The sequence below is a fragment of the Athene noctua genome, chromosome 6, assembly GCF_965140245.1.
Source record: "Athene noctua chromosome 6, bAthNoc1.hap1.1, whole genome shotgun sequence".
Classification (NCBI taxonomy): domain Eukaryota; kingdom Metazoa; phylum Chordata; class Aves; order Strigiformes; family Strigidae; genus Athene; species Athene noctua.
Genome location: NC_134042.1, coordinates 27487836 through 27514482, shown reverse-complemented (window position 1 = coordinate 27514482; position 26647 = coordinate 27487836). Strand labels below are relative to the sequence as shown.

The window sequence follows — 26647 nt, the reverse complement described above, 5'->3', positions numbered from 1 at the left end:
TTTTTCTTGGGGGTAACGGACTTCCAAAAAGGCCTTTGTCTCCATGCTGTGCTGAGATTTTGGCTGCCTTCCAGACAAGGATGGGGAGACTGGAAGCTGACACGGACCAAGGCTTCTGGATTCAGCTACAAAGCATACTGCCCTGCTGTGAACTCCATGGGGACAGGACAGGAAACCAGGAGAAGCTACTGTGCAAATAGAGGGCAGCTGGAGAGAGCAGAGCCTGACCACACAAAGGAGAGGTTGGGAAGAGATTTCAGCATATACAAAAAGTAGGAGACAGACCTCATCACTCAGGATTCTGCAGGCTCAGGGTCTAGGGAGAGCAGAAGCCTAGACAAACCGACAGAGACAGTCCTGAAGCAGGTAGCACCCTACAACTACTGCTGCTGCAAGTAAAAAACTTTGAACCACACCTCCCAGGCTGGCAGATTTAACCTGATGTTGAGGACACATTTGCTTACCTGACAAATTCTTAGGGCTATAAATCTGAAATATACTTGGAACGCTGTGAGACCTCTTAGCTAAAAATCATATAAAGCACTAGTGAGTTAATTCTCTTGCATAATTCTCTGGGGAGGTAGGACAGCATTAACCCTGTCTTGCACATGAAGAATGTTAGCACTGACAGAGAAAATTATTTTCCCTAAGCCACAGACTGAAGCAATATGAAAAGCTAGGTTGAGAGCTCAGAGATCGGGACTCCCAATCCCATATTTGCCTCATTAGATTATACCTCTCCTTGCTTCCACATCTACACATGAACACCATACACAAAGTGTTATCTGTACAAAAACAGTAGTTTTTTAATTAGAAAATCTCAACATGTACAGCTTGTCAGTAAGGACAATGCACATCTAAGAGTATTAGCCAGTAGCAGCTGAGCTCAGACTGCTCATGATTAAAAGCAGGGAGGTAGTGTAGTACTTTGAAGAAAAGCAGATACATTAATGATCTTCAAAAACAGAAGGAATGTTCCTGGCACTTACCATCCCTGTATCTAACACCCATCCCTAGCACAGTAACGGAACAAATGTTGCAAGCAAAAACATGTTCATTCTGTGACCAGAGGAGGTAATGAAGCTCATTTCCTGTGAATCTGTCTTGGGGCTGAATCTTACAGTATCTAATATAAAGCATGCCCCAGATTATGCCTCCACCACTCATGGGTTTGGGGCATTCTTGTGTTGATTTTCTGCTGTCTAATTAGGAGTGGCCTCACGCTGCAACCTTTGCCTTAATGGGAACAGTAGCTGAATCCCCTTTCCAGCTATGTAGTTCTTTATTTTAATGAAATTTATATGAAACATAGTTTTGAGATTTCTGTCTCATAGTCACTCAGTTTAAATGGGATCAGTAAGTCTGAAAATTATGAGAGACTCAGCAGTGTGTGAGAACTAACAGACAGATGCACACACACATGTACTGCATAAAAATCTGTGCAGCTAGTTCCAAATCACTAGTGCTGGAAACTGAGATGTTTACAAGCAATAAACAATGACGAGGATTTAAGTTTAAAAAAAAGAAAGCAAACCCAGCAAAATATAAACAACCACTTTTAGAAAAGCAACTGCATTTCAGATGACATTGCAAAAATACAGAAAATGAAAAGGCTTGGAAGATGTTTGGAGTCATATAAATTGTTTAGTGGAGATTCTTTTGAGCACATATTAATGCATTCAGTTAAATCAGTTTGGATGCAACAATCAGTTGAGTTGAAAATTCACAAAGTGGTAATAAAGAACAGGCTCAAAATGTACTATTAACTGCCACTGTGTTAAACTGCAGTAAGAGGAGCACCTTGGGATCATCAAGAAATTTAAAGAGCAGCAAATTCATTATATGCACAGACTGTCCTGAAGCATATCTTCCTTGGTAAATTCTTCCAAATGAGACTAAAATATACTACAATAAATTGACTTAGTGCCATCTCCTTTGTCTCCCTTTCGGTACTGGGAGCTCTCTGGGGCAAGGATTGGTCCATAACGCTGTATTGGAAAGATACTTAATACAGCTGGGCATTACCATAATTCTAGTAATAGTGACAGGATCAGAAACATGGGGACAAAACTTCAGCTGGTATAAATCAGCACAGACTACTGCTTTCAGAACAGTTGTTCTGATTTACTTAGACTGAGAGTTTGACTCATCAGTATCACAAGACTCAAACAGGAAAAATAGCAGCACATTTAGAGGGCAAATAATCTGAGGGAGAAAGCTGCAAAACAAGAATGAACAAGAGACTGGAGGGGAAGAGAGACTGCAAATCTGACAGTAGGCCAATATCTAATAGTTTAGAAAACACTTTAATGATGTTTAAGGCTGCATTCAAAGAGGCCCTGTGTCCTCAGGCAGGAATAATATAGTTCTAGGAATACTAGAGATATTATTCTGAATACTCAACATTCCCAATCAGGTCTAGAAGAAACTGCAGGGAATTCAGGAGATGGTCACATACATTAAAAGAAAAAAATTTTGCTGAACTTCATAAAATGAAAAATATTTCAGAGAACATACCATTTTTAAATGATTGAGAGAAGAATTATTTAAGATTAACTTAGCCCAATGTTTTATAGCAAAAAATCTACTTAAACTTTTGATTGAAAATGTGATCATACCGACAACACAACTCATTAACATGATTTATGTCATCTTTAACATGAGCTTTTTTGATATAAGCAGGACTGATGGGGACCATTCCACTATACAACTGTACTTTTCTTGTTTTCATTTACCTTTCTTCCCCATGTGAAATGTTTGGCATAAAACTCTAAACCCCATAGATACTAGGCTAAGCAGACAGATCATAGCCACACAGAGAAGAAGGAACCTCCCTAACAGCTAATAGCATCTTTCCAGTACAGGAAACAATTAGAGAATAAACAATGATGGTATATTAACTGCCTTGCCAGCTGCAGCAGTGATACCAACATCTAGGTCATAATGTGTCACATGAAGTCTCCTTTGAACATTAAAAAAATACTGCTATAAGCCTGTTTTTCTTATCTTCCGGGTTGATTTTGTAGTTCTTGTTCCTTGATTTTGTTGTTACCAGATTTAAGCTTTTTGTGTCCACTTTCAAAGTCTGCCCCTATCTATTTTTTACCTCTTTTCCCAGGCTCTGTATTGTCCCTGTTCCTGGGCCCCGTTACTGCATCAGTTTTTTTGTTAGGATCTCATCCAGTCAGTTTGGTGTTTTTATTTTTGTCCAGGGAATGAAGTACCTATTCTGGCATCAAAGACCTGCTTCTACCATACTACACTGCATGAACTAACTTCCACATACAATGAGTGAAAATTGTTTATTATTCCTCTTCTTCCACCTACATAGTATTTGCTACTCCACAAGTTCTTAAATGCCTGGAGGAAAAATCATGATTCTTAAGTGTCTGGAAAGTTCTGAAGCATGAGCAGGTGCTGCCACAAAGGGGTACACAATAAGCCTTCAAAAGATACCTGCACTGCATGGCAGATGGGAGTATTCCTATTACACAAATACTTGACTAAGAATTTCCATGCTTTCCAACACATCCATCTCATCTCCAACATATCAGGCTGCTTAATGTACAGGCAGAAGTATTTGCCTGTGTTAATCATGGTGCTTCTGTTACTTGTTCACATGCTATCCATGTACATATGACTAGTCCACTTGTCACAGAGAGAAGGGAAGACTGACATCTAGTCATGTTGTGTGGTCATGCCATACTCAGGATGTGCCTTGAGATATACTAATAAACGCACTTCAGCTACTGACAAATGGCTAGCCTGCCTTCCAACTGTAACAAGAACTTGAACAATCAGATGAAACAGGCTTGAAGATATCCTGTATGCATTCCCCAAAGTAGAGAGGTCATGACACTCTTTCAAATGACAGGCTTTCATTTTGGGGGATATTTCTTCTGTTGAGAGAAGGCTGAGAAACTTGAATGTAGCAGGCAAGACAACAAAGGATGGAGCAGATCTCAGTATGTGTGAAGGAACACAAGGGAAAGAGCAAGCAATGGGAGATAAGAGGCTTAGGTGACAGAGATTAGGAAATGTGGTAAAGCCACGCAGGCTAGAATAAGTTACATCAACTGTGGGGAAAAAGAGAGGGTGAATGATGGCAGCAGGAAAAGGTGGGATGGATGTCAAAGCGGTGTGAGTGAGAAGATGTAGGGCAAGGAGCATGTAAGCAGCAGAAAAGAGCAGGCAGTTCTTGGAAAGACAACTCAAGGGACTGAAGTCTGAGACGCTAACTAGCAGAAGGAAGAGGTCAGTGACAGGAAATTAGAGAGGGATCAGAGGACAGACAGATAAAGATGAGGGTAGTGCAGTGACTGGGAGGGGCATCAGAGGATCGGTGCAACTGTAACTGGAAGGAGTGTCTAGTGGGAGAGGAAGTGTCCAAGAGACAATCATTTTATTAAGATCTGGTTTTCACTGCAGAAAGTCTGAAAGCCCCCATGTTCAGCAAATACCTTTCTTCATTAATGGCAACTTCAGTGCAGCCTGAGCCCTGCGGCATGGCAATGGCCTCAATACTGCATGTCCAAACTGCTTGGCTTAGAAGGAGAAGGGAGGGAGAGAAAGGAGGGGGACTTTGTGGGGGTGAGAGGAGGTTTAACAAAGAATCACTTTAACAGAAACTCCTGAGTAATGGCTCTGCCCCAGGCCAAGAATAACATCAGCTCAATGTCAGCAATTAGAAGAGGGCTCAGCCAGGCCCCATGGCCAGCTCCAGCCTCCTCACAGGCACAAGCCAGCTTCCAGTCCTTTCCTGAGCTCACGAACAGACAGAGCTGCCCACCCAGAGCCCCTTGGATGGAGATGAAAGGAAGACCTCCTCCTCAGAGGGGGAGCAAGAAGACTGTAGGTGAAGGAATTTGGGAATGGAAACTGCATGGCTAAGTAAGGGCCTTGAAAGAAGGAGTGCAAGGAGCAAAGGCAGAAGGGCTCCCAGAAAAGAATGAGGGCAGTTTGCCTGTAACCTATTCTCAAGGACCCCAAGTGACTCATCTGCTTCACAGGAGGGAAAGTGGGTGTTCAGACCTCCACATTAGCTCTGTTCATGGTTTTGTTCAAGTCCAGTCCTGCCAGATTGCCCAGCAAATAGCTCCTTCCTAATGGAGACCAGTTTCTTCTAAGTGAAGGTTTGTTCACCCAAACATTTCCTTCTTTTTATAAGGGAAGCCTTTTGGACATCACCCAGAAGAAAGAACAAGCCTCTCCATGATAACAAAGAAAGGTAATGAGCATCAGTGAACTCATCATAACCTCGGAAAATTCCCCAGGCAGGATGGAAATGCTATTCCAGACACAGTGGTCCACTCTTGGCATCTACGTGTCATCCAGAACATCAATAATACAAATCCTTTTTCATATTTCCTCTAGCTCTTGGACATTTAGCCCATCTTCTTTCCTTGCAATTGTAACAAAGGAGTCATATACCTGTCAGAAGGTCCATGCAAAGCAGTGAAAGATCTTAAATATGGCAATAACAAAACATGTCGAAGGCCTCAAAAAGATTTTCAGGGTTGCTGAGAAAATTTGCATCTGGCATCAGGGTCAGTGGTCATGCCTCTTGCACACCGACAGCTCTTAAAAGAAATTAATACATGTCATCAAAAGAATGAAGATTCTCCTCAATAATTTTTGAGTCCCCTTAATGTACTGCTCTTTCAATAACTGCATCATATGAGAAGACATCCAGGAGGAGAATTTAGCCAAGATGAAGCCTTGATGGGGTCTGTTTGCCACAGAGGACACAGTTGCTAATACAATTTCAAGATCCTATGTTTAGAAACATTGAAATACAACAGTGACCCAGCTTGAAGCACTACCCAAAAAGAACTCAAGTCAAAGCAAGAACATATCATCAGTGATGAGATTAAGTGACAAAAAAACTGTGGAGACTGTAGACAGTTCTAAGGCTGTCTGAGGTGCTATAAGGGTCTAAGGCGCTTTTCTGCAAGCTGAACTAGTGCAGAAAAGAACACAGTGGCATACCAGCAGCCAAATGGAAAAGGATGCTGATGCAGTGGAAGAAGTCACTGGGAACTACAGCATCAAAATGCTATCAAAATCACTGCAGGTAACATTAGTTTTGTTGCAACCCAATTGAAGAGCTACTTCCTTCACAAAAGTTGTGCCATATGTACTGGCTCTGGGTTGGTTCTGCACATCTAAGACTCAGTCAGCACTGCTACATCTCAGGCAGCAATTTTCTTAGTTACCTGGTGCCGAGCTTGGCTTTGCTCCAACAGCTGTCGTGACTGAAGTTTCTGCTGCTGAAGTTGCTGCACAGCAAAATGGAGCTGATATTTAGGATGTGTCAGAGGACTCTGTGTCATCTTGTTGTAGATGCTGTTCTCCATCTCTCCTTCCCAGGCAAAAAGATGATTCTCTGGAGCCCTGAGAAAAGAAAAGCCATGATGCTTTCACCACTCTGCACATAAGAACTTCTGCTTACAAGACACTGCTGCTTCCTAAAAATCCCCTTAATACTTAGCCAGCTATGAATTTGTATTAAGTGGCTCAAGTAAGCACAACACCTGCTAGAGGTGACATGTGCCAACTGCCATCTTGCTAAGGAGTTTCTTGAATTCCAGGATGGGACTAAATATATTACTAGCCATCACACCATGCTTTAGGAAAACAAAAAAGAGAAAAAAAACCCTCTAAACTGCAGCATGTCTGTGGCTGATTAGCTTTGAAGAGAGGCAGAGTTGCAGCAGGAGAAGAGCTAAGGATTCCTATCACTAATGAGATAATTATTTATTTGGATTTGTAGAGACTTTGTTAATACACTAACACAAGGCTTACACCAAGTGCACACATGCTGCAGTGAGGGTGGAATAGAAGACAGACATGCAGTACAATATCCACAGAGAGGCTAAAGACTGGTGGGGTGAAGTTGCAACTGGGGCACATATTGACTCCATCAGTAACAATCCAAAAGGCCTGAGGGGACTGAAGATAGGCTCATTTCTGTCATCATCAGAGTAACGCAAGCCTTTCCCAGAGGAGAAAAGGCTTCCTGCAAAGAGGCAGGAACTCTTATAACCCAGGCTTATACAGTGGGAGTTCAGCTGTGGCCTGCAACATGATAAGTACCAACAGGAGCTCCCTGGCTTGCTTTGAAGTTTGTAAGCCTCGGCATGAAGGCAGCACCAACACACTTCTAACACAAGGCCAAGGGGCTTTGCAAAGAGCAGGTGTCAGACTGACAGGACCACCAGGTGTCCTGAAGAGGCTACAATGGCCCAGCAACTCAGGCATCCTGTGCTCACAAGCCAAGATGTCATATGACCCACTGAATCCTGACACTCTGGCTAACAAAACCTTCAGGCCTCAATGCCTGAGCTTTCCAAGTTTCTGCTGATCTCTGTCGTGTTTCTCTCAGTCAATCCTTCCAAATATTTCCTTTGGATCCCCAGGGCAGACTTCCCTTGTATTTCCTATGCATGTCATAAGTAACTGGGATGTAAAAGATGCTTGGTGTCTTTTACATTTCATACCACGGTTCAGAGTGTGGGTCATGGTTTTGGCAAGGGAGTTAACTGCAATCTCTTTGCTTCAGGATCCTATCAAAACTTACAACCTAGATTCTTTACACATGTCACAGATTCCCTTAAATATGTTGCACCTTCCTACACAAGCTCCATCATCACAGCAAACCCTTAAAATATTCAGAAGGATGTCTGAAACAAGACCAGAGGCACCTGCCAGCCCTCAAAAATAACCTAATGCATCACTTTCAAAGCAAATTGAGGTAAAGTACTCTAAACACTAAAGGATCACTCTCCATACTCAGCTCCTCAGCAACAGAGGCGTAAGACAACACAGCAGAAAAGGAGTCCAGCTGTCAACATCTCCACCCTGCATCCTCTGGGCCTCCCTCCTGCTTGGAGCACCGCTACCACTTTTACTGTTATGGGCTGTAGGTAGACTTCTCTGTTCAAGGATCCCACCCATTCTTCCTTAGTCCTTTGCTTCCACTGTACCCCAGTGCAACACTGGATAAATGACTCACTCCCTGCTACCTATTGCTACAAGGTTCTCAGCCTTTCCGTTCTTCTCCTTTTACCAGTGCTTGGAAAAGTGACAACTGAAATGTTGCTGACTGCACGCAGGCCTTGAAACCCAAGTTGTATAGGTTCAAATCTGGCTTTGTGGTTAACCTCAGGAGAGCTGCTTCCCTCTTCTGAATCTGCTTTCTTTCTGCCCCATTACTGGGATCATGATCCTCTACTACTGTGGTTTTACCTGCAGTTAGTTGCTCAGCTTTGGATCCATGGATGTGTGTGTGCACTGATGGCCTCCCAGCACCATCCCCAGGTGCCTCCTTTAAAGCTTAAATTAAAAGGAGGGCATGACAAGGCACAAGGAATCTTTGAAACCACTCCCAGCTGCCTCCTCTCCAGTCCCACCAGTTCACCATATGGGTTATCAGCAGGTTGCTGTCACCTGACTCAACTACCATCCCAAGAGTAATATCTGCTCCTTCCACTGCATTAGATACAGACTCCATCATCCATTCTGATGTTAAAGCTCATTGGACTTTTCCCTTATGTGAAGCAGCTGGAGTATCTGTCACCCCTGCAGAAAAGTCAGGTCATGCTGACAGCTGAAAAGCACAAAGGACTGTGCTGGGATTGGGATACACCCTTTGGGAGATAGCTGGGGGTTACTACAGACCAGCCCTTGAAACAAACATCAGCTGCACCAGATACAAAGTTGAAGAGCATTCAGAAGCTCCATCAAAGTCATGTTAGTGGTCAGTAACAGCCTGATTAATTCCTCATCAGTACTACTGAAAGATTATGATCTTCAGTACATCTGTTTCAAACTAAACAACAACCGTATTTGTCTATTTGCCTAGAGTAATTTTTTTTCACACCACAATTACTCAGTTGAGAAAGTTTGGTAAGTTCATTCAAAATGCTCCTAAATAAAGTAAGCCAATGTAGGATAAGGGGGTTACCTCTCATGGATTTTGTAACTAGTTAAAACACATGAAACTAGAGCGAACTAGAATTAAAACACATGAAACTAGAGAGAATAAATGGACAGTTTTGATAATGGAAGGAGATTACCACTGGGGTCTCACAAGAATCTGTGCTACAGTCTCTGCTGTTCACAACATTTATAAGTGATCTGGGTGAAAAAGAGTGAAAAAACAAAAGTTTGCTGCTGAGAAAAGTCACTGAGAAGTGTGAAAAAAACCACATTACTGAATCATCAGACATTTAACTGGTAGATGACATTCAATTTAATAACTACGAAGTTGTGTACCTAGGGAAACACAATCCTAGTTTTACACAGTGACGGATTTTAAACTAGTTATTTCTATCCAGGAAGGAGACCTTATATCTATATAGTTTTTCTATGAAAATATCACTAAAATACTCTCAAAAAGCAAACTCAGTATTAGGAATTATTAGGAAAGGCATAAGGAACAAAATCAAGAACACTATTATCCTACCATATAAACCAAAATTGCATCCATCTCTTGCATACTGAGGATAGTTCTAACCCCCGTCCCTCCTCCCTTCTCAAAAGCATACAGTAGAACTGGAAAAAGTACAAAGAAATGCTGTACAGATGATCAAAGGTATGGAACAGCTTATATATTGAGGAATGACTAAATAAATAGGGACTCTTCAGCCTGGAAAAAGGACAACTGAAAGGAAATATGAAAAATACCTATAAAATAATGAGCTTCAGGGAGAAGAACAGGGAACGATTACTCACCTCTCATGATACAAGACATAGGAAAAACCAAATGAAGTCATCAGGTGGGCAGGTTAAAACAAACAAAAGGAGGTAGTTTTTCTCATAACACATAATTAAACTGTGGATGCCTTCTTTCTATGGGAAGCTAAGGATACCAAAAATTTACAGGGGTTCAAAAATGATTAAACAAACTCACAAAAGGAATAGCCACCAACACTATTTATATACAAAGATACTGTCTCCTGGCCAGAAAATCACTGGTTACTGAGTCCCAGAGAGTACTGGGGAAGTATCACCGTTCCATAATATCACTTCTTCCCACAGAATCTTACATGGGCTACTGTCTGAGCAGGACACTGAACCAGATAGTCCATCTGGTCTGTGAAAATGCAACCAGTACGGTTTATGCATTAGAGATCTGAAACTAAGCCTATCTCAAGTCTCAGTCAGAAGTTAGAGAATTCAGTCAAGCACTCTTTAAGGTACTGATGCAAGTTACATGATTAATTCTAGAAACTAACGTCTGTTCCAACATCTCTCATATCTACCTCCAGCTCAGAACCTGCAGTGCATAAAATTTATCCTTCGATCCAAAAGAATGCTTGGGGAGCTAATGATTGAGTGATTTGTTCTAAAACATAAAAATCAAGCTGAAATGGAGGAGATAAAACTGATGCAAATGAAAACTCCACTAAAGTTGGACCTGCTGATAGCCAAACTGGCTTTGTGCCACAGAGATGATGTATAGTGACTATAGTCTGTAGTACTGTGGGAGCCACTAACTGAATGGCAAAACTTTAGTATCGTTTCCTTGATCCTCGTTTCTTTTGTTTTGAGATATCTGGCAAAGCATTAACTATTATGGAAATACAAATACTGAAGACTGATGGTCCAATTTTTAAAAATATACTGGGATTGCTGTCTTGCTCCAACCTTTGTCCACTTCAGTGAACCCTCAAATGCTTTCATTTGGTTTCTAACCTGTTTTAATCCACCTTTTCTGTTTTAATGAATATATGATTTATAGCCCAAAATAAATTATTTAGGATATAATATTGCCCAGATAAGCTTGGTTTAAACTACTCAGGAAAACATTGTTCAAACTATGTTACTAAATCTTTAGGAAGAACCAAGTTTAAAAAACCAAACCAAACCACAAAAGCTTTGGCTAATGTTTTGCAGCATGGACAGTCTTGTATACAACTCCCTGCAGTTCCAATACCTTCTCTCCACACAATGCACAACAGCACTTACTTTTTTTCTAGATGATAGACTGAAAACACTGTTGCTTGTGAGTAGATTTTACTCTCGTGGCCTGCAGAATCCTTCTGTATTGAATATGTTTCTGTAAGCTTCCATGGGGTTTGCTTTTTTATAGATGGACATCAATATAAATTCATCATACATAACTTTAACCTTTTATAATATAAGCATGAAATATTTGATATCAGAAAGCCTGCATATTTGCAAGTCTTCAGATCACTTTCATAGAGAGATGTTTCACCTGCAGTTTTGGAAAGTTCCCATATAACATGTTATTAAGTTGCTGGTATTACATCTAAGGCAAAACTTGCCCTAGTACAGGAGAACAGAGCTTAGGGTCTGACACTCAATATGCTGCTACCAGAGACATGCTCCAGCTCACAGTCTGTTTGCCATGCTCACAGGAATATATCCTGGTGCAGCTCTTTCTCTCAGTCTGCCTGTCAGATGACTTATCAAAGCATGACAGCACCTTTTCACCCTTCCTGAAGTTATCCCTTCTTGCTTAAGGAATTCTGCAACAGGCTCAGAACAGTAAAGAAGGCTGGAAAAAAACTGTAGAGGATCTCACACCTTAATAGATACTATAGCAATCAGTGGTAGAGAGACTATATAAATACCCCAAACTGAAGGAAAAGTTTTTTCACAACTTACACCGTTCTAGGCAAAGACAAAAATAACCAGGAAAAACCCCACACCCCCAGTGGAAATGAGGATTGCAGAGTCAGTACTCAGACCTGCTTGTTTTCAATTTAGGATTATTGCTTGAACACTAATGATTGACTGAATATTCATTTGCTCACAGGTACAGACAACAGATATAGGCATAGATGCACACACACACACACAAATGGGAAATAGAAATTCCTGCCTGTGCCACCAGAAGAGATTTGGTTTCATTCTGTCAGCTAGGCTGGTTGTGAGCAATCTTCTCACAGCTTGCTCAGGATTATTTATGAGTTGCTTAGTGTAGAGACCTGGCCAGGATTCAGACCTTCACTATGTACAGGAAATCTCAGGCTTGGCATTATGGCCCATCCTTTGTAAGGAAGATTCTGTCCTTCCAGCAGCTTTTAGGGCTACTCAGTATTTTTGGCAAGAAACCCACTGTGTTCCTTTCTTTCAACTGTAGTTTTCATAAAGTCTGGGCCAGAATTCCCGCTTCCTCTTCAATGACAGCATAAGACCTCTCTGCTGCAGCTTTTTGCATCACAAGGAGGTTTGCTTCTGACAGCAATTTCAACAGATCTCAGCATAATCTTGCTATTACAATCACAACCCAGCCTAAGAGTGCTAGAACACTGCGCACTCATCTCCAAGTTTTCTGGTTCCAAATTCCCTTTCTGCTCTAGTTCTCTTTTCCAATTCAATAGCTCTTTTCCGATGTAAGCAACCCTTATGCAATCAACTATCTACATCTGTGCTAGGAACTAATGTTAGTGTACTAAGATACTAAAAACCAATAAAATACTAATACATTTGTTCATTGACTACAGAAAAAAATAGTCTTAATGAAATCCAGCCTCCTTACAGAAGGGATGTGGTTATCAGCTCTTACAAGAAAGGAGAGAACTGGCTTCAGTTTCTACTTCAAACAGATTTGAAGGGAATACCAAGGCCTGAAGCTGTAGACAAGAGCAGAGCACAGAACACCACTCAGTAAGAATCTCCTAGTTACAAAGAAGTATCTACAGACTACAGCAAGTCTGTACTAAAAGAATGACATTGGTAACTATTAATGACAGCACACACTTCTCCTAACATCCACCATTCCTTAATAACTCATTCAAACATCTGACAAAGCACGGTCTAGTACAACACTACCACTGCTGGAATGACTAGTACTGGACAATAAAAGACAGCAGCAGAGAACAGGGCAAAGAAAAATCTTTACTAAAGTGAAACTACAAGGAAATAATCAGGGAAAAGGAAGGCAATGCAGAAGTAGAAGGGATTCAGAATATAATTTCTTAATGTACAATTTGAATATAAATTGGGTTTAAAGCTTCCAATGTTCCCTCCAAAAATTTAAGAATATTTAAGTATCATAAATACTACACATAGAGTTTTCATTTATATTTCAACTGAAGCCTTCTTCCAATGGCACAGCCGGGCACTTGCTTGACACCAGCTCCTGTGTGGCAGGCAACAATACTAATTCATGAAGTATACTGGTGTTCTCCATATATCACTTACTAAGCAAGCACTTTTGAAACATTTGAGAAGTGCCTATATCCCATTGAAAGGCAATGCAAATTAAGCTCAAATTAATTCTGAAAATGAAGAATATTCCTCTATGTTTAATGCTGGTTAGTTTGTGAGAACTGATAGGATCACAGCAGGCATCAGTATAGCTGGAGGTCTAGCAAACTGAGAAAAGAATTATCCTCCTTTTAAGCAAGGAAACAAGCTGACAATGACAGTATTTTGCATCCTTTCCTGTAAAGGCTGAAGCTAAGCATCAGCAAGGGACATTGCTGGCAATAAGGGAACATAGTACATTTATAAATCAGTGCTCCCACCTTGCCATGGAATGCAAGACAATCTTGGGCAGTAGTTTCTTTCCCACAGGGGATTCAGGTGGTATGACAAGTCCAGCAAGCTTTCAGTACAAAGCCTTGGTGGGCAACAGCTGCTAGAAAGTAGCTGGCATAGTAACCAATGATTCTGTCTAGTGTGGCAGCTCCCAGCATCCTGCTGACTTATGTGCAGGCACTCAGAAAAACACAGAACATTTTCTTTGGCACACTACATGCTTCTTCCATCCCTAACAATAGGCCCTAGATTGGGGCTGGCTATGGAGCAATGATAAACATAATGGGACAAAGCCCAGGACGCTGGGGGCCTGGCTGGGATGCAGGACTGTTGGGCCTCTCACAGCGCCGCTTGCCTCAAGGCCTGTCTTTGTCTTTTCTCCCTCTTTCCCTCCCCTCAGCTTCAAAAGCAATAAATTAAAAATTTAAAAACAGAGCAACAGGTCTTTGAAAATGGTTTACTCCTGGCCTCTGCTGTTATCAGGAGTGTCTACAAAAGACTGACTTTGGTCCAGTTTAGTCAGCAAGAGTCTGCATTTTAGCACAGTCTGTAGCTCTGATTGCTAGAACATGCAAGTCCCTAAAACATGCAGCAGTAACAGCTGTGTTACAAAGGTAAAGAAAGGTAGATTTCCAAAAAAACAGGGGCAAACTAAGCATTTTTAATATTCATAAAAGAGCTCTGCCTGTGACTTTGGAGAACTTCTGAGGCACAGGGAGCTGTCCAGAACTCGCCACCGTGCAGGTACTTGGAGACAGGGAAGAGGCAGGAAGCAGCTGGCCTGTATAAAATGAGGATACCATCACCTGGCCTGCAATCTGCTTTTGAGTTCTGCAAAAGAAGCCAAGGAAAAGCTTTTAAAGTTAATGAGCAGCCTGTCAAGTCTTCATTGGCACAATAAACATGTGAAGCTGCATTTGGGTTCAAATCCAGTTCAAAGCAACAAATACGATCTTGCATGGTGACGGTGTTGCGGAGATGTAGGAGACTTTGTCCCAGGCCATCAATCAAAACTTTCCCTTCTTAGTGATGAGGCACAGATGCAGGCATCTTTTAATAGTTTCAGCTTTAGTTCTTCAGCTCCACACTTTACCAGCAGCTCAAGCTACTTCTACCTACCCAAGAGGCTCTTATTTTCAGTATCTTTGTGCCATTAGACAACAGAAGATGTACAAGGTCCATGTGAAAAGCCTTGGTACTGAGTGGGTTTAGCCAAAGAACATGAAAAGTTCTGTGGACTTAACTAGATCCATTCACAGGTTAACTGTAATAGCTACCAGAGGCACAATTCAAGCATCCCAGGACATTTTAATGTGCATAATTACTAGCAAATGTCAGGAGTCCCCCTCTGCTATTCTCACAATTCCCCGTTTCAACTGAGAGAGTTGATGCTGTTACAAGAATTTTATTCAAAAACAAAGATGTGAGCAAAATCATCCAACTCATCTCCTTGTGCAAGATTAGTGCATGGTTCAGTGGCTGGAGGAGTCCATGTGCTGCACTCTCAGCTGCACAACTCCACAAGCAGGTACACATTTAGTGTCAAGAATTTTCCCTGAGATTCCCAATTAAACTTATATTTTCTCTGTTTTATTGCACAACCTTCGTCTTATTTCAGGTCTAAACCTTCACTACTAGAGCTATGCCTCCTTCAAGCTTAGCCAGTCTTGGCATGCTTAACTCCCTTCATCTTTTTCTTCAACTCAGTCCCTTCTGGCCTGTGATTGTATACTGCTGTTCTCTGAACTTTTTCCACTTTATCAGTATTTAGGGCCAGGCAAGCACTCAAAACTGAGCAGATTTTTCCAGATGTGCATGCACAATAACTATACAGGGAAAGCCCACTGCCTTCTTGCTCCTTCACTTTATTCTGCATGTACTATATTATTTCCTGATCCCTGGCTCCTGAAAATTGCCTGCCAATAAGAAACCTGTGTTTTGGAGAAAAATTATTTTCTTATAACAAAGGCAACATAGTGCCTACTCAGTTCTACTGCAGTCAGGAATTAAGTGCATTTTAGTTCCTGGGTCTCTGTATACAGGCAAGGTCATGAGCGTAGCAGGTTAGAAATGAGGTGCATTGAAACAGCCTTGTGACAGCCTAGCTGGGGAAGGGTGGGTTGAGATTATGGAGCACTGGAAAACCTCTGCAGGCAAGGCCTAATCTACCTCAACTCTTTCTGGATTTAGCTGGTGTTATCAGCCTCTTACTTTCAGGAACACTAAACTTGCCAGCCTTAGCAAATGAAATGAAATATTTACCCTTCAGTGGAGCAAACTTTTGTTGGGCCACAGTAGCATCCTTGACTCCAAGCCAGTTACAAAATACTGTCAGTCTCTCTGATCTGGGGAATACTTGGCAGGTAAACAATACTGTATTTTTTTCTTCTCTTTACACATGGCAGCTTTGAAATTCACTAGTAGAAAGGCTAAACTAAGAAGAAAACTAACAGCCAGCTGGCTGCAAAGTTCAATGCCTTCATCCTATTGTGGCTCATCAGGTCACTGGAGAAGCCATGAAGGCAACTGAGCATATCTCCTCCATGTGATCTAGATTAACAAAAGCACATAGCCTTTCTACTCTTAATTAGTGCAAGCACAGGGGTGAGCTTTACTGAGTGGTAGGTGGTTCTGGCTTCATGTTTCCTGCACATACTTCCACACCTGCAAACACAGTCAGAGCCTGCAAAAATATTTTAACAGCAAGACATAAATACAGTAAGGCTAACACAGAAACCTGGTATCATTTTGCTCTCATAAGGAAGTCCTAGAGAAGATTACCTGCTTAAATCTGACATGTAACTGCCTGAACTGTGTCATCACATGTGTCCCCCCCAATTTTAAAGAATTAATTAATGTTCAGACAGAGCAGGTGGAGTCTGAGTGAAGTTACTTCACTGTACTGTCTAGCTTCGATTTAAGATATGTCATTCAGATTTAGACAATGTGTTAAGTGCCACCTTAAATTTGATCACTTGTCCTAGTCTGGGCAGTTTCTGGGGTGAATATACACACTCTACAGAATTTAAGTACCAGAAACTTAGATGCAATTTTGCACCACTTAGAGATGGGAAAGGTATTCCTTGCTGAAGAGGCTCCACTGTAAAATCCTAGCATGAATCAAGTGGATCCACACAAAACGTGACTTGTACTGACATCCTCCTACTTTTCCTCTACCAGTGTAAACAAGTCCATTGAACACCAAACTGGAAAAGACTGATAGGCTCTATTTATTCCTAGACATTTTTATTGCTTTATCCAAGCATATTTTTGCATTTTATGGGTCAATAGCAGCAGTAGCATATGAGGATGAAATCAGTAAATGGGCACCGCTATCTGTCTAGAATATGCTTACACCTGGGTTTGTAATTAAAGTCACTAACATCTCCTGGGAACCCACATTCCCTACCTCTCTCCAGGGAGGCAAGGGTTAAGTCGGGACCAGTAAGTTAGCCCTGCACCCTGTAATGCCTCCTTTGAAAAGCCGCTCACACAGTTTACAGGGAAAGAGTGAGAGTGCAGCTGCTGTCCCAGCCAACATTTGGTTCCTATTACAGTGAATAAATCTCCCCCTCCCCCTTTTCTTTTCTTTTTTCCCCTCCTTTTTATATTAAAAGTCCATCAAACACATTTTTTTCTCCTTAATATTTTCCATTAAGTTTCCTCCTGTGTAGGCTTTCCCAGAGTGTGGTGCTCTCTGGTATATGTACTCAAGCAGTAGCTAGCTGCAAGATCCCACTGAGTAAGAGAATGGGGAATGAAGAAAGCAGCTCAGGCTCTTCGTTCGAATCTCAAGAGGCAAGTGAAAAGTTACAGTTGGGCTAAACTGGTGAAATCTAGAGCACTTGAGAAGAACAAACAAACAAACAAAAAACAGGCTGTTGAGTTTTGTATGGTTAGGATTCATGAGATGGGAGAGAGTACTCAAAGCACTCTGCCCCTGCCCAGAGCTAAATGTCCCTGCCACCATCGGCCTCCCAAAAGACATAGCACAGGATAGCGTTACACTACAGGGCCTTAACGGTTCCTCCAGGGTTCTGCTGTCCAGGTCTTACACCATTTGAGGCCAAAATGACTTTTTTAGTTGTGCTGTATGACCCTGGAGTAGAGATGTCGTATGCTCCCAACTTCAGGTGTTTTGGTGTCTAAATACTAAACATCAAGTACATTAAGAAACCTCTAAAGAACTTGACAAGCCTCTAGATTCCACAAAACTTGCACTGACATTCATGAAAGCAATCAACTTTGCTTGACATCCAGGTTGTGTGGTAGATAAAGATCCTCTGATGAGTGACTCTTAGAGAAGACTTGGTAAATCTGACAGCTTAGATGGTCTGTCTGTGGGGATAAAGTATGCTGAAGTATACAGTTCCCTGACATCATGCCTGTAAGTTTCAAGGCCAATAATTATAGCCAAATAACAGAACTTCACAAAAGAAGCAACAATTCTACATTTATAATCTAGATACATAAAGGGAAGGCCAGAATCTGTTCTGAACTTCCAGAGCAAAAGATGTACAAATTCACCTAAACAGGGAATGTGGAAGGTGTCACCTGAAAGCTAGCTGGGCTACAATTGTATTAGGAAAAATGCTCCAGATAAAAGAGGTAGAGTAGCAGCATGGCACCAGCAAAATGCATCTGCTGCTACTATTCAGTAACACAACTAAAGCTGTATAACATCTAGCTGCTGAAATACAGTAAAATAAGAAAAAAAAATACAAAACAAGGACTAAAGGTCACTTCTCTGGGTCCTTGCTGTGAGGCTGTGTGCTTGTGGTTAACAGCCTCCTGGTTTTGGATAATTCCCCAAGCACTGATGAAAGGGCAGAGTAAAGGTCCTCAGGAGACCTCTTCCCTTAAACAACTGAAATTTATCAACCTAGCTCCAATGTAACAAAGTTAAAGGAGTTTCCCAACAAAAAGAAGATAGATTTAAAGAGTCCCCTAAGTCCAGTGGAATTTATAAGCTGGCCAAAGAGGCACCTCTAGGATTCTTATCTTTGCCATGTTATAAACTTGATTTCGTATGTAGTTTCTGCTCTCCTTGACCCTGAAGTGGATTTAGATAAGGTAACAAGGTATGACATAAATAGACTGGATTTGAGAATGATCTTCCACCCGTTAAACAGAACATTTTTCCTCCTTGGGTTCCTTTTGCAGTTCTGTTTATGCTGGAGTTAAGGGATAAAATCTTTTACCTCCACCTCCTGTACAAAGATTAACTCACCTCCTGTGGCTCCCAAAACATTTAACACTGGGTTAGAGAAAGAATAGGAAGAGGTGACTGTCTGTGTTAGCACACACTTTTACAAGTCTATAACAAAGCGATTACATAAAATATAATTGGAGGACAGCGGTGAAACATGCTCAGATTGACAAAGAGCATGAGTTATTTCATATTGCAGAAGCTGACCCAGTAACTGTATATGCTGCATAGACAAGACCATCCTATCACACACATTGCAGGAAAAAAAGAGAAAGGGCTACTGATACAGACACCACAGGTAGGTACTACACACAGTGACATACAGACTTTCAGCCATTCTATGAGCAGCATAGCACATTGGCACCAAAGTAATCCCAGGATTGCGGTGCTAGCTGTTTTACAATACCTGCAAGACTCATGACGGCCATACAACGCTGTATTTGTACTATAAAAGGTAAGTTCTTCCCCCACTCCACTGGTCACCCAACTTCCTTAGACGTAATGGGAGATACTTTCTGGAAGTGTTTATTTCAATCAAGGCAGCACAAATTCCTAGCAATGCTCTTCTCAAGGTAAAATGGACAGAAGCTTTCCAGGTCTGTTGCGTTCCTTCTAAGAATCCTCCAGAGATACCTAACTTGCAGGAAACTACTTTTCAGAAAATAATTTTCCCTAAAAAAAACCCTACAAAACCCCAATGTATATTTCAAAAAAATTGGCTGTATTTTGTTGATAGAAAAATGCAGCCTGAAAAATAACTTCAGAGCAGAATGGCAGGTTCAATTTTGAATTACAAGTTCTCAATTTTTAATACCAAAAGAGAAAATATTTTAGAAAAAATCTATAGCCAGCACTGGAACAAAAAAACCCCAGTGTGCCCCTTCCCAAAACTCCCTATGCATCTGTTCCCCTCCATTGCCTCCAGAAACTGGTAATGACATACCAGGACTGAATTAGAAAGAACTGCAAGAAAAGGGTGTAAAGACTTCTATTTTTATAGAGCTTTACCTGGAAAAGCAAGCTCTTCAAGTACTGCAGAGCAAGAATCTCCCCATTTTTTGGCACTTTGTCCTCCAAGGATTAATACCACAGAAACATGTTGCCTTGCCAGAAGATACTATTTCAGTTTACAACAATTTTGGCCTCTTTGCTGGTCTTTTGTTTTAAGCTATACAGAATACAGTCCCCATTCCACTCCTAATGTTGCTCCATAAATTCCCACCTCCTATTGGGATCTGTCTACCTCTTCACCTGAAAACAGAGCTCAGCCTGCAGCATTTCCAGTAATCCAATGTTTCAACAAGAAAAATCAGAGGAGTTCACATTATCATAAAGAAGTTCAATATTCAGTGGAATAAACCGAGTTACAGCATCTTGTTTCTGGTAGAGAATTTCGTGAGTAAAGGGGAAGCTCCCAGCTAACTGCCTCCAGCAGATACAGCAGTGAGTGCTGCCCATTCTTGCTTTAACAGAGGCTTTATAAGAAGCCTTAGTTTAGCCACACATTTCTCTGTCTCTCTCTTCCCTTATTGGAAAGATGATCTGGTCCCTCTGGTCTCAGCAAGGAATTATGGGGCATCATAGACGTAAATCTCTGCCTATTTTATGCAGCCATTACAGGACAAAAGATTAAAATTACTATGATTATTTTGAGAGGGCACATGAAACAGAAGAGAGGTAAGGAAGCAGTAATTAGAAAGACAAAGAAAATGGAAGTGAAGTAAGTTATTTACTCTAATAGGCCCAAGCAAGTGCAAGGTGCTTCACTGACACATGGCACAAGGCACTGTAACTCAAAGAGTAAAATATAATAAAGCAACACTATTGTTAATGACCACACTCTTGGTTTAATTAATTTTCTTTTACTTCCCTCTCTCCATCCTGGCACTGTAAAGAATGCAATGCATGAAGGCTGGGGGCAAAAGTGCTACAGAGGGCTGAGGCAGCATACCTGGCAGCTGCTAAAACAGAACTTCAAAGTCTCAGTTCCCTTTGAAAACCCATCAGGCAAAAACCACTCCTCCCCTTCAGCTTCTTTAGGAGCTGGTACACTTAACCACTTCAGCATGTTTGGCAGTTCTACAGCCACTTCCAAAGCAGGTGGTGGAGTGGAAAATTGTGGGAGAGCCCCAACTCAGTTGTCTCCCTCTTTCCCCAGCAGGCAGCGACACATGTGCTGACCAAGCAGACCAGCTGACAGACCACAATTAAGCACAGAGAATGGGGAATTTGTGATTACACCTCTGAAACTACAGAAAAGGCCCAGGCTTATACCTCAATAAACTGCAGTGACAAGATCCTTCTCCAAGAAACTGCTAAAACTGATGACAGACAAAGTCTGTCATTAGAGGAAGATGAGTAAAAGGATGTTCAGATAATAATACTGAGCAGTACAAAGAGCTGGCACACTCTAAAAGGCAATTCCCAGACTTGTCTAGGATTTGTTGAAAGATCCCTCTCTGTCAGACCCTGTCTGCTAAAGATGCTCAAGTTGCACAAAACTTACTTGGATCACTTAAGAGCTTAAAGTTCTTTTTACATGAGATTTGTGCTTACAACTGCAGGCTATGAGGTAGAGACTGTAAGCACTGGTTTTATTTGCAGCACCTAAAAAGAAGCTTTTAGGTTTTGTCCATTTAAACAGGCACCCATATTTGTGATGTCTTCTCCTTCAGTGTGGACAGAAAAGTCTGTGAAGCAGTTGTGCCAGCTCTGCTGGTCATCCCAACTGCATACTATATCCATCTTTTCCCCTTGGGGTTTGAGAAGAATAGGAATCTAGGGATGGTGATGTTTCCTTAGGGATGCAACTCTGGGATGCAACTAGGGATTCCTTAATGACTGATTTTGGCTAAGCCTTTCAATTGCTAGGTCTTCTGGACTGTATATGGGTGTTAAATATTTCTAATGACTCTGGAAATCAAAAGCCAAGAGCAGGTATCTGCAGAGGAAGTGCAATAGCTTTTCACAGGAATTTGTGGTTAAAGATGAAAAAAAGTTATGTAATCCTATATTCCAGTCCAACCCAAACCCTTTTTCTAGAGCCAAAATAGAATTGTTTCCTACAGCGTAGAGAGAAAATTGTATAATTAGTCAGAAGCTCCCCAGACTCAGGAACACAGATGGGAACCATGGAATCACTACCTCAGGAATTTCACCAAGAGATTGCATGTAATGCTAAGCATGAGCACATGAAAGATGCAGCTGCAGATGCTAAGCCCTTATAAGGGCAGACTAAAATATCCCTGCCACTTAGTGGAATAATGTCCTTTCAAGAGTTTCCTCCCAGTATAGATAAGGCACATCAAGAGAAGACAATAACAATAGCATCCAGTATCCAATCAAGAAATCTCCATTATATGCCACTTCTTTGTACTTCTTGCCTTTCATGATGTTTCAGCAAATGTTCTGAGTAGACTTTTCTCACAAAGGCCACAACCGGTACATTTCACAAAAGAAATAAGACAAATAAGAGTTACAGACAAATAAGAGTCCAAACATGGCCTCCAGATGGCTTGAATTGAACCTAGTAATTTGCAACGAGGTTAACCTTCGTGTTGGGTACTGTGTTTATGGCGTTCTAGAGACTAGTCGGGAATGTATGAGACAGTAAGCAAGCTCTTGCATAAAGGCAAATAACAGACACTGGAAAAAGCCCCTGAAAATAAATTACAAGAGTGGTTGTTAACCTAGTTTTACTACCTAACAATATGCATCATAAACATCAGAGTGAGATTTTGATAAACAAGATGCATGCATTCTGTAGCAACAAGCAGAACAATTCCCCATCTATGAAGTTAACATGATATCAGGGAATTTAGATCATTTCAGAGCAAGACATGCAAACAGCAAAATATCCAGCACTACAGTTCTCTTCCCTTTCACAGAAATGCTCCTCAGTAACACAGGCCTAATGTCTACACTAAGATATTCAGGCTCTGCGCTGCTTTAGAGGTCATAATTTGTTAAAAAAAAAATTTGTTCTGTTTAGAAAATACCAACAAAGCACTGCACTACATGAATCATACTCCGACTCCTATGCCTCTAAACAACCTAGAAGTTTGTGCATACCTTTTGATCCCTTTACACAGATAGTAGAGGATACATTCATATTTATATCATTTGGGTTAGCAACAGCAAAGTAGAATTTCAGAAACAAATGAAAACATGACTCTGACCTTCAAAAAAAACCAAAATCAGTTATTCAAACAATGTCCTGAACAGAAGGACAAAATATTTAAATGACTAAAAATGGACTGGATCCAAGTTTCTTGAAATATACCAGAATAATCCAGTTATTAAAACTGGGCTTCCAAAATTATTTTAACAGTACCTATTAAGGTATTTTATTTAATAAATAATTTTTAAATTTGTTATATGCATTTACTTATAAAAATTATTTGTGAACTTTAATAGATAACAGAAAGTTATTGCTCCTGTGGATTTTTAATGAAATTAATTCCACATTAAAACACAGCTCCTTCTTGAGGGTTTTCAAATTTGAAGAAAGGTTAGCAAGTCCTCAATATTCAAAACCAAACTCTATGAAAGGCATCTCTTCCAAAAGATCTTAATAGGCAGCCTTTGTTGAAATTGTTCATAAGGAATAAGCTCTAAACTTTTTTTTTTTTTTTTTTTTTTGGTAAGGAATTTTGAAAACAGAAGGCATGGAGGATTGCTGTCAGTAAGAACCAAAAATCTTACTCTCTTGGAGAATATTCTGAGTATATGCCGGTCTTTATTAGAAAGAGATGTGTTTATCAATGCACCTCATCTTAAGAGCAGCAAAGTCTCTGAAGAATCACTTTTGGGGCTCTCGGAGTTTTAAGAGCCTGTGCTTACATCTTCCACATACAATGTTTTCCTTGTTGATTTCTTCACAACATATGAGATCATGTTCTCTTTGCGAAGTTGACTGCCTGAGTTGGAAAGCCTTTAACTGCGGTTCAAATTATCATCCACCAAAAGGTATTTACAGAGAAGCCAAAATCTTTAGCATGATGAGACTGTTGAAGAATCTTACACCCAAGGGTCTCCTAGTGGAGCTGAAATCAGAAATATATTGAACAGAACAGTCTTTCTAACAAGTTATTTCAAGGTTTTTTTTTAATATCACAGTTTGAAATCTTTTAGAAACAGCCAAGGGAAGTAGAAGTCACTGCACTGTAAGCAGTATGTCATCTTTAAAGAGCAGAAATATTGTTTGTAAGTGATAGAAACCATAAATCCTAGATACTTATTCATCAGCACCAAAAAAGACAAATATAGGTATCAAACCTGAGCTTCTGACTAATATAAAGAATATTATTTCATTTATTCTGTTCTGTGGCTAAAACTTCAGAAAAGAAAAATCCCTGAAAATGCTGTATTAGTTGTAAAAAATACATGTGGATCTGAAAGTTCAAACATTTTCTAGGAATGCCAAGCCTTCATTGGTATGACTGTTACCTCCTTGCAGATCTAAACTCAGTCATCGGCAGCAACAAACAAAATTCTTAAACTTACTCAATTTCAAGTCTTGGCATCTATAGCTTTTCAAAATGCTAAGTGAAGAGAAGCTGACACCTCTTTACTCATCAGCATCTTTATTCCAATATCAAAAAAGAAACAGATGGTCCAGACTTGAGGTTTTCTCCTCCTCTTCACAGTCTACCAAACTGAAAGTTTTCTGAGCTAAATTTTGAAGAAAATTCAATTTTCAACACTGAAGATATTCACAGCCCAACTTGGCTACATTCTTCACAGAGAAGATCGCAACTCTTTTTCAGCAACAAGCAAATAAAGAATTCTTTACATATACAAAAGGTTAAGAGCACATAAGCCACAGCCCTTTTGCTCCAAAGGGTGACTCTTGCCCAGCCTAAGCATCCCTGACAGAGAACTGCCAAGTAGCATGTGCAGCACTGCCAGATAACAATCATCTTACACTAACTTTTCAGTCGAGTTCCATGTGCCAGACAGCAGAAAGATGGAAAGGGCAGTGGAAGACATTTACTGAGCCAGGTGCAATCTGATATTCAAGCAAAGAAGCCACGCAACACCATGGATACCAGCAGCTGGAACATAAACAGTGTCTTTGATAAGGCTCTCTCACTTTGAAATTCCTTTTACTAAAGGTTGTTGTCTCAGGGCCAGTTTTCAGTAGACTTGGATCAACCAGGCTGCCTTGGCCTTTCCCCACGTGGTTTGCTGTGGACAGTAATTGGATGAGAAATGTTAAAAGTTCAGTGAGTACAACAGGAGAGTGTCTGGAAACTGTGGTATCTTAAAGCACTATTTAGCTTTTTTTTTTTTTAGAGTATACCCATCTTTCAACTATTGTTACAGAATGAAACCCTAGACATAACTGTTCATGTTGAAGGACTCTAGATACATTAGTATTTCTGTTGTGACACTGCAGAGCCTTAGTGCACTTAAAAATCTTTGTAATTAGCAGTGGTTTTGGACAATCCAATAACCAGCTTTCCTGAGACACCAAAATACTTTCTTTCTCATTACCAACCAAGTCCTCTTACCTAGAGCATTTTGGTCAAACTGCTCACTGGCTGATAGTATATAGTGTTGGATAAAGACTAAGAAAGTATTACTAACCATGAATGTTACTCATTATTGTAATTCACACTGTGCTCTAAACAAAAATCTTGCATTCCACAGTGGTGTTCTGGCTGCCCCATCTTCTTCAGATTACACAATATATGTACACTTCAAAAAGCTATGAGCTAGTGAGCAGGATCACCAAGAAAAGCTGTCACCACATGCACAAGGAAGCTGAAATACTTCCTGAATTTTTACACCTTCTTTTTCCCCCTCTCCCTTTTTCAAAAGAGGTTTCTGTTAAATGCTGGAGCCCTGCATGGCTCACAAACAGCTGCTGCTTGATACCTGCAGCCCAGAGGAGTCCTGGAGAAAAACAGGTTGTCAGGGAGCCAACAGCATGCAATCCACAAACTCTTGTGTCAGCTCCAAAACTTTCCCAGTCTGAAAGGTGGGGAAAATCATGTGACAAAGCAGGATCTTCATAGGAAAGGCTGACTAACACTTTCAGGGATAAGAAAGGGGTTTCTTTGTGCTTTTCATAGGGAATTCCCATTTATATCACAAGATAAAACACCAAAAAGAGCACCACGCTCATCCTGAGCAAGCCAAGCTAAAGCATGACCTCAGGCTGGATGGAAAATGTGCATTGCTGGTAGAAACTTCACAATGGAAGGTAGCCCCAAAACAAAGGCTAGCAGGCAGGAAAACCCTTTGGCCTCTTTTGCTATCTCCTGCTCTGGCATTTGCCCTTGGTCAGTGAAACCCTTAACTCTTCTGAGCTTGACTCCAGGCCTTTGGCTACTGACTTCAGAGAGTTGTCTAGGGACTGCCCCACATGAGGGCTGCCTTCTGGAAAGGCTTTCCACATGGATCTCAGATCACACCCTGCTCCCAACATTTGACAGGCTTACTGTGATAGCAAAATAATCCTAATTCAATTTCTCTTTCTCAGCTATACAACACCAACTGTTCAAGACCTTTTCTCTCACCAGTAGCCAAACTTCATTTCTAACACTACCCTGTAGACATCTCCATTTTCTTGAAGTGAAAAGGTATAGCACAGACCTGGAAATCTCAAAAATATTCACAATGAGTTCAACTTCAGGACAGCCCTGGAGAGCAAGGCAAATGAAGGAAAAGCTGCTAACCTGTCTTATCCTTAATAAGCCTGGCTTACAAGGGGATTTCCATTTTTACAAAGCAGCATTCTGTTATGTGTCTGGTAGGGAGGATACAGAACATGCAGCTCTGAGATTTCAAAGTGCCTTACTGTGACCCACAGGAATAGCACAGTTCAAAGATGGGCCCATTCAATCCCTCTGTTCTTAGGCCAGATGGACCTGCCCTAAAATCAATGCCAGAAAGAATGCTCTTCTGGGAAACCTC

The 26647-nt window shown here is 40.9% G+C and overlaps 1 protein-coding gene across 6 annotated transcripts in view; it reads right to left on the bottom strand.

Moving 5' to 3' along the window:
* The window catches only part of TTLL5 (tubulin tyrosine ligase like 5), a 140805-nt gene that overhangs the window by 26243 nt on the left and 87915 nt on the right, over positions 1–26647 (bottom strand). For 3 of the 6 annotated variants that reach the window (XR_012633888.1, XM_074909988.1, XM_074909990.1), the window contains one exon: positions 6216–6393. Coding sequence is in view for 4 of the 6 variants with exons in the window: in XM_074909988.1 (XP_074766089.1) it covers positions 6216–6393 (178 nt within the window). In the remaining 2 variants the exon portion in view is untranslated. Of the gene's footprint in view, positions 1–6215; positions 6394–24257; positions 24914–26647 lie in introns of those variants that run through there. The other 3 variants (XR_012633889.1, XM_074909993.1, XM_074909991.1) reach the window with 2 other exon arrangements.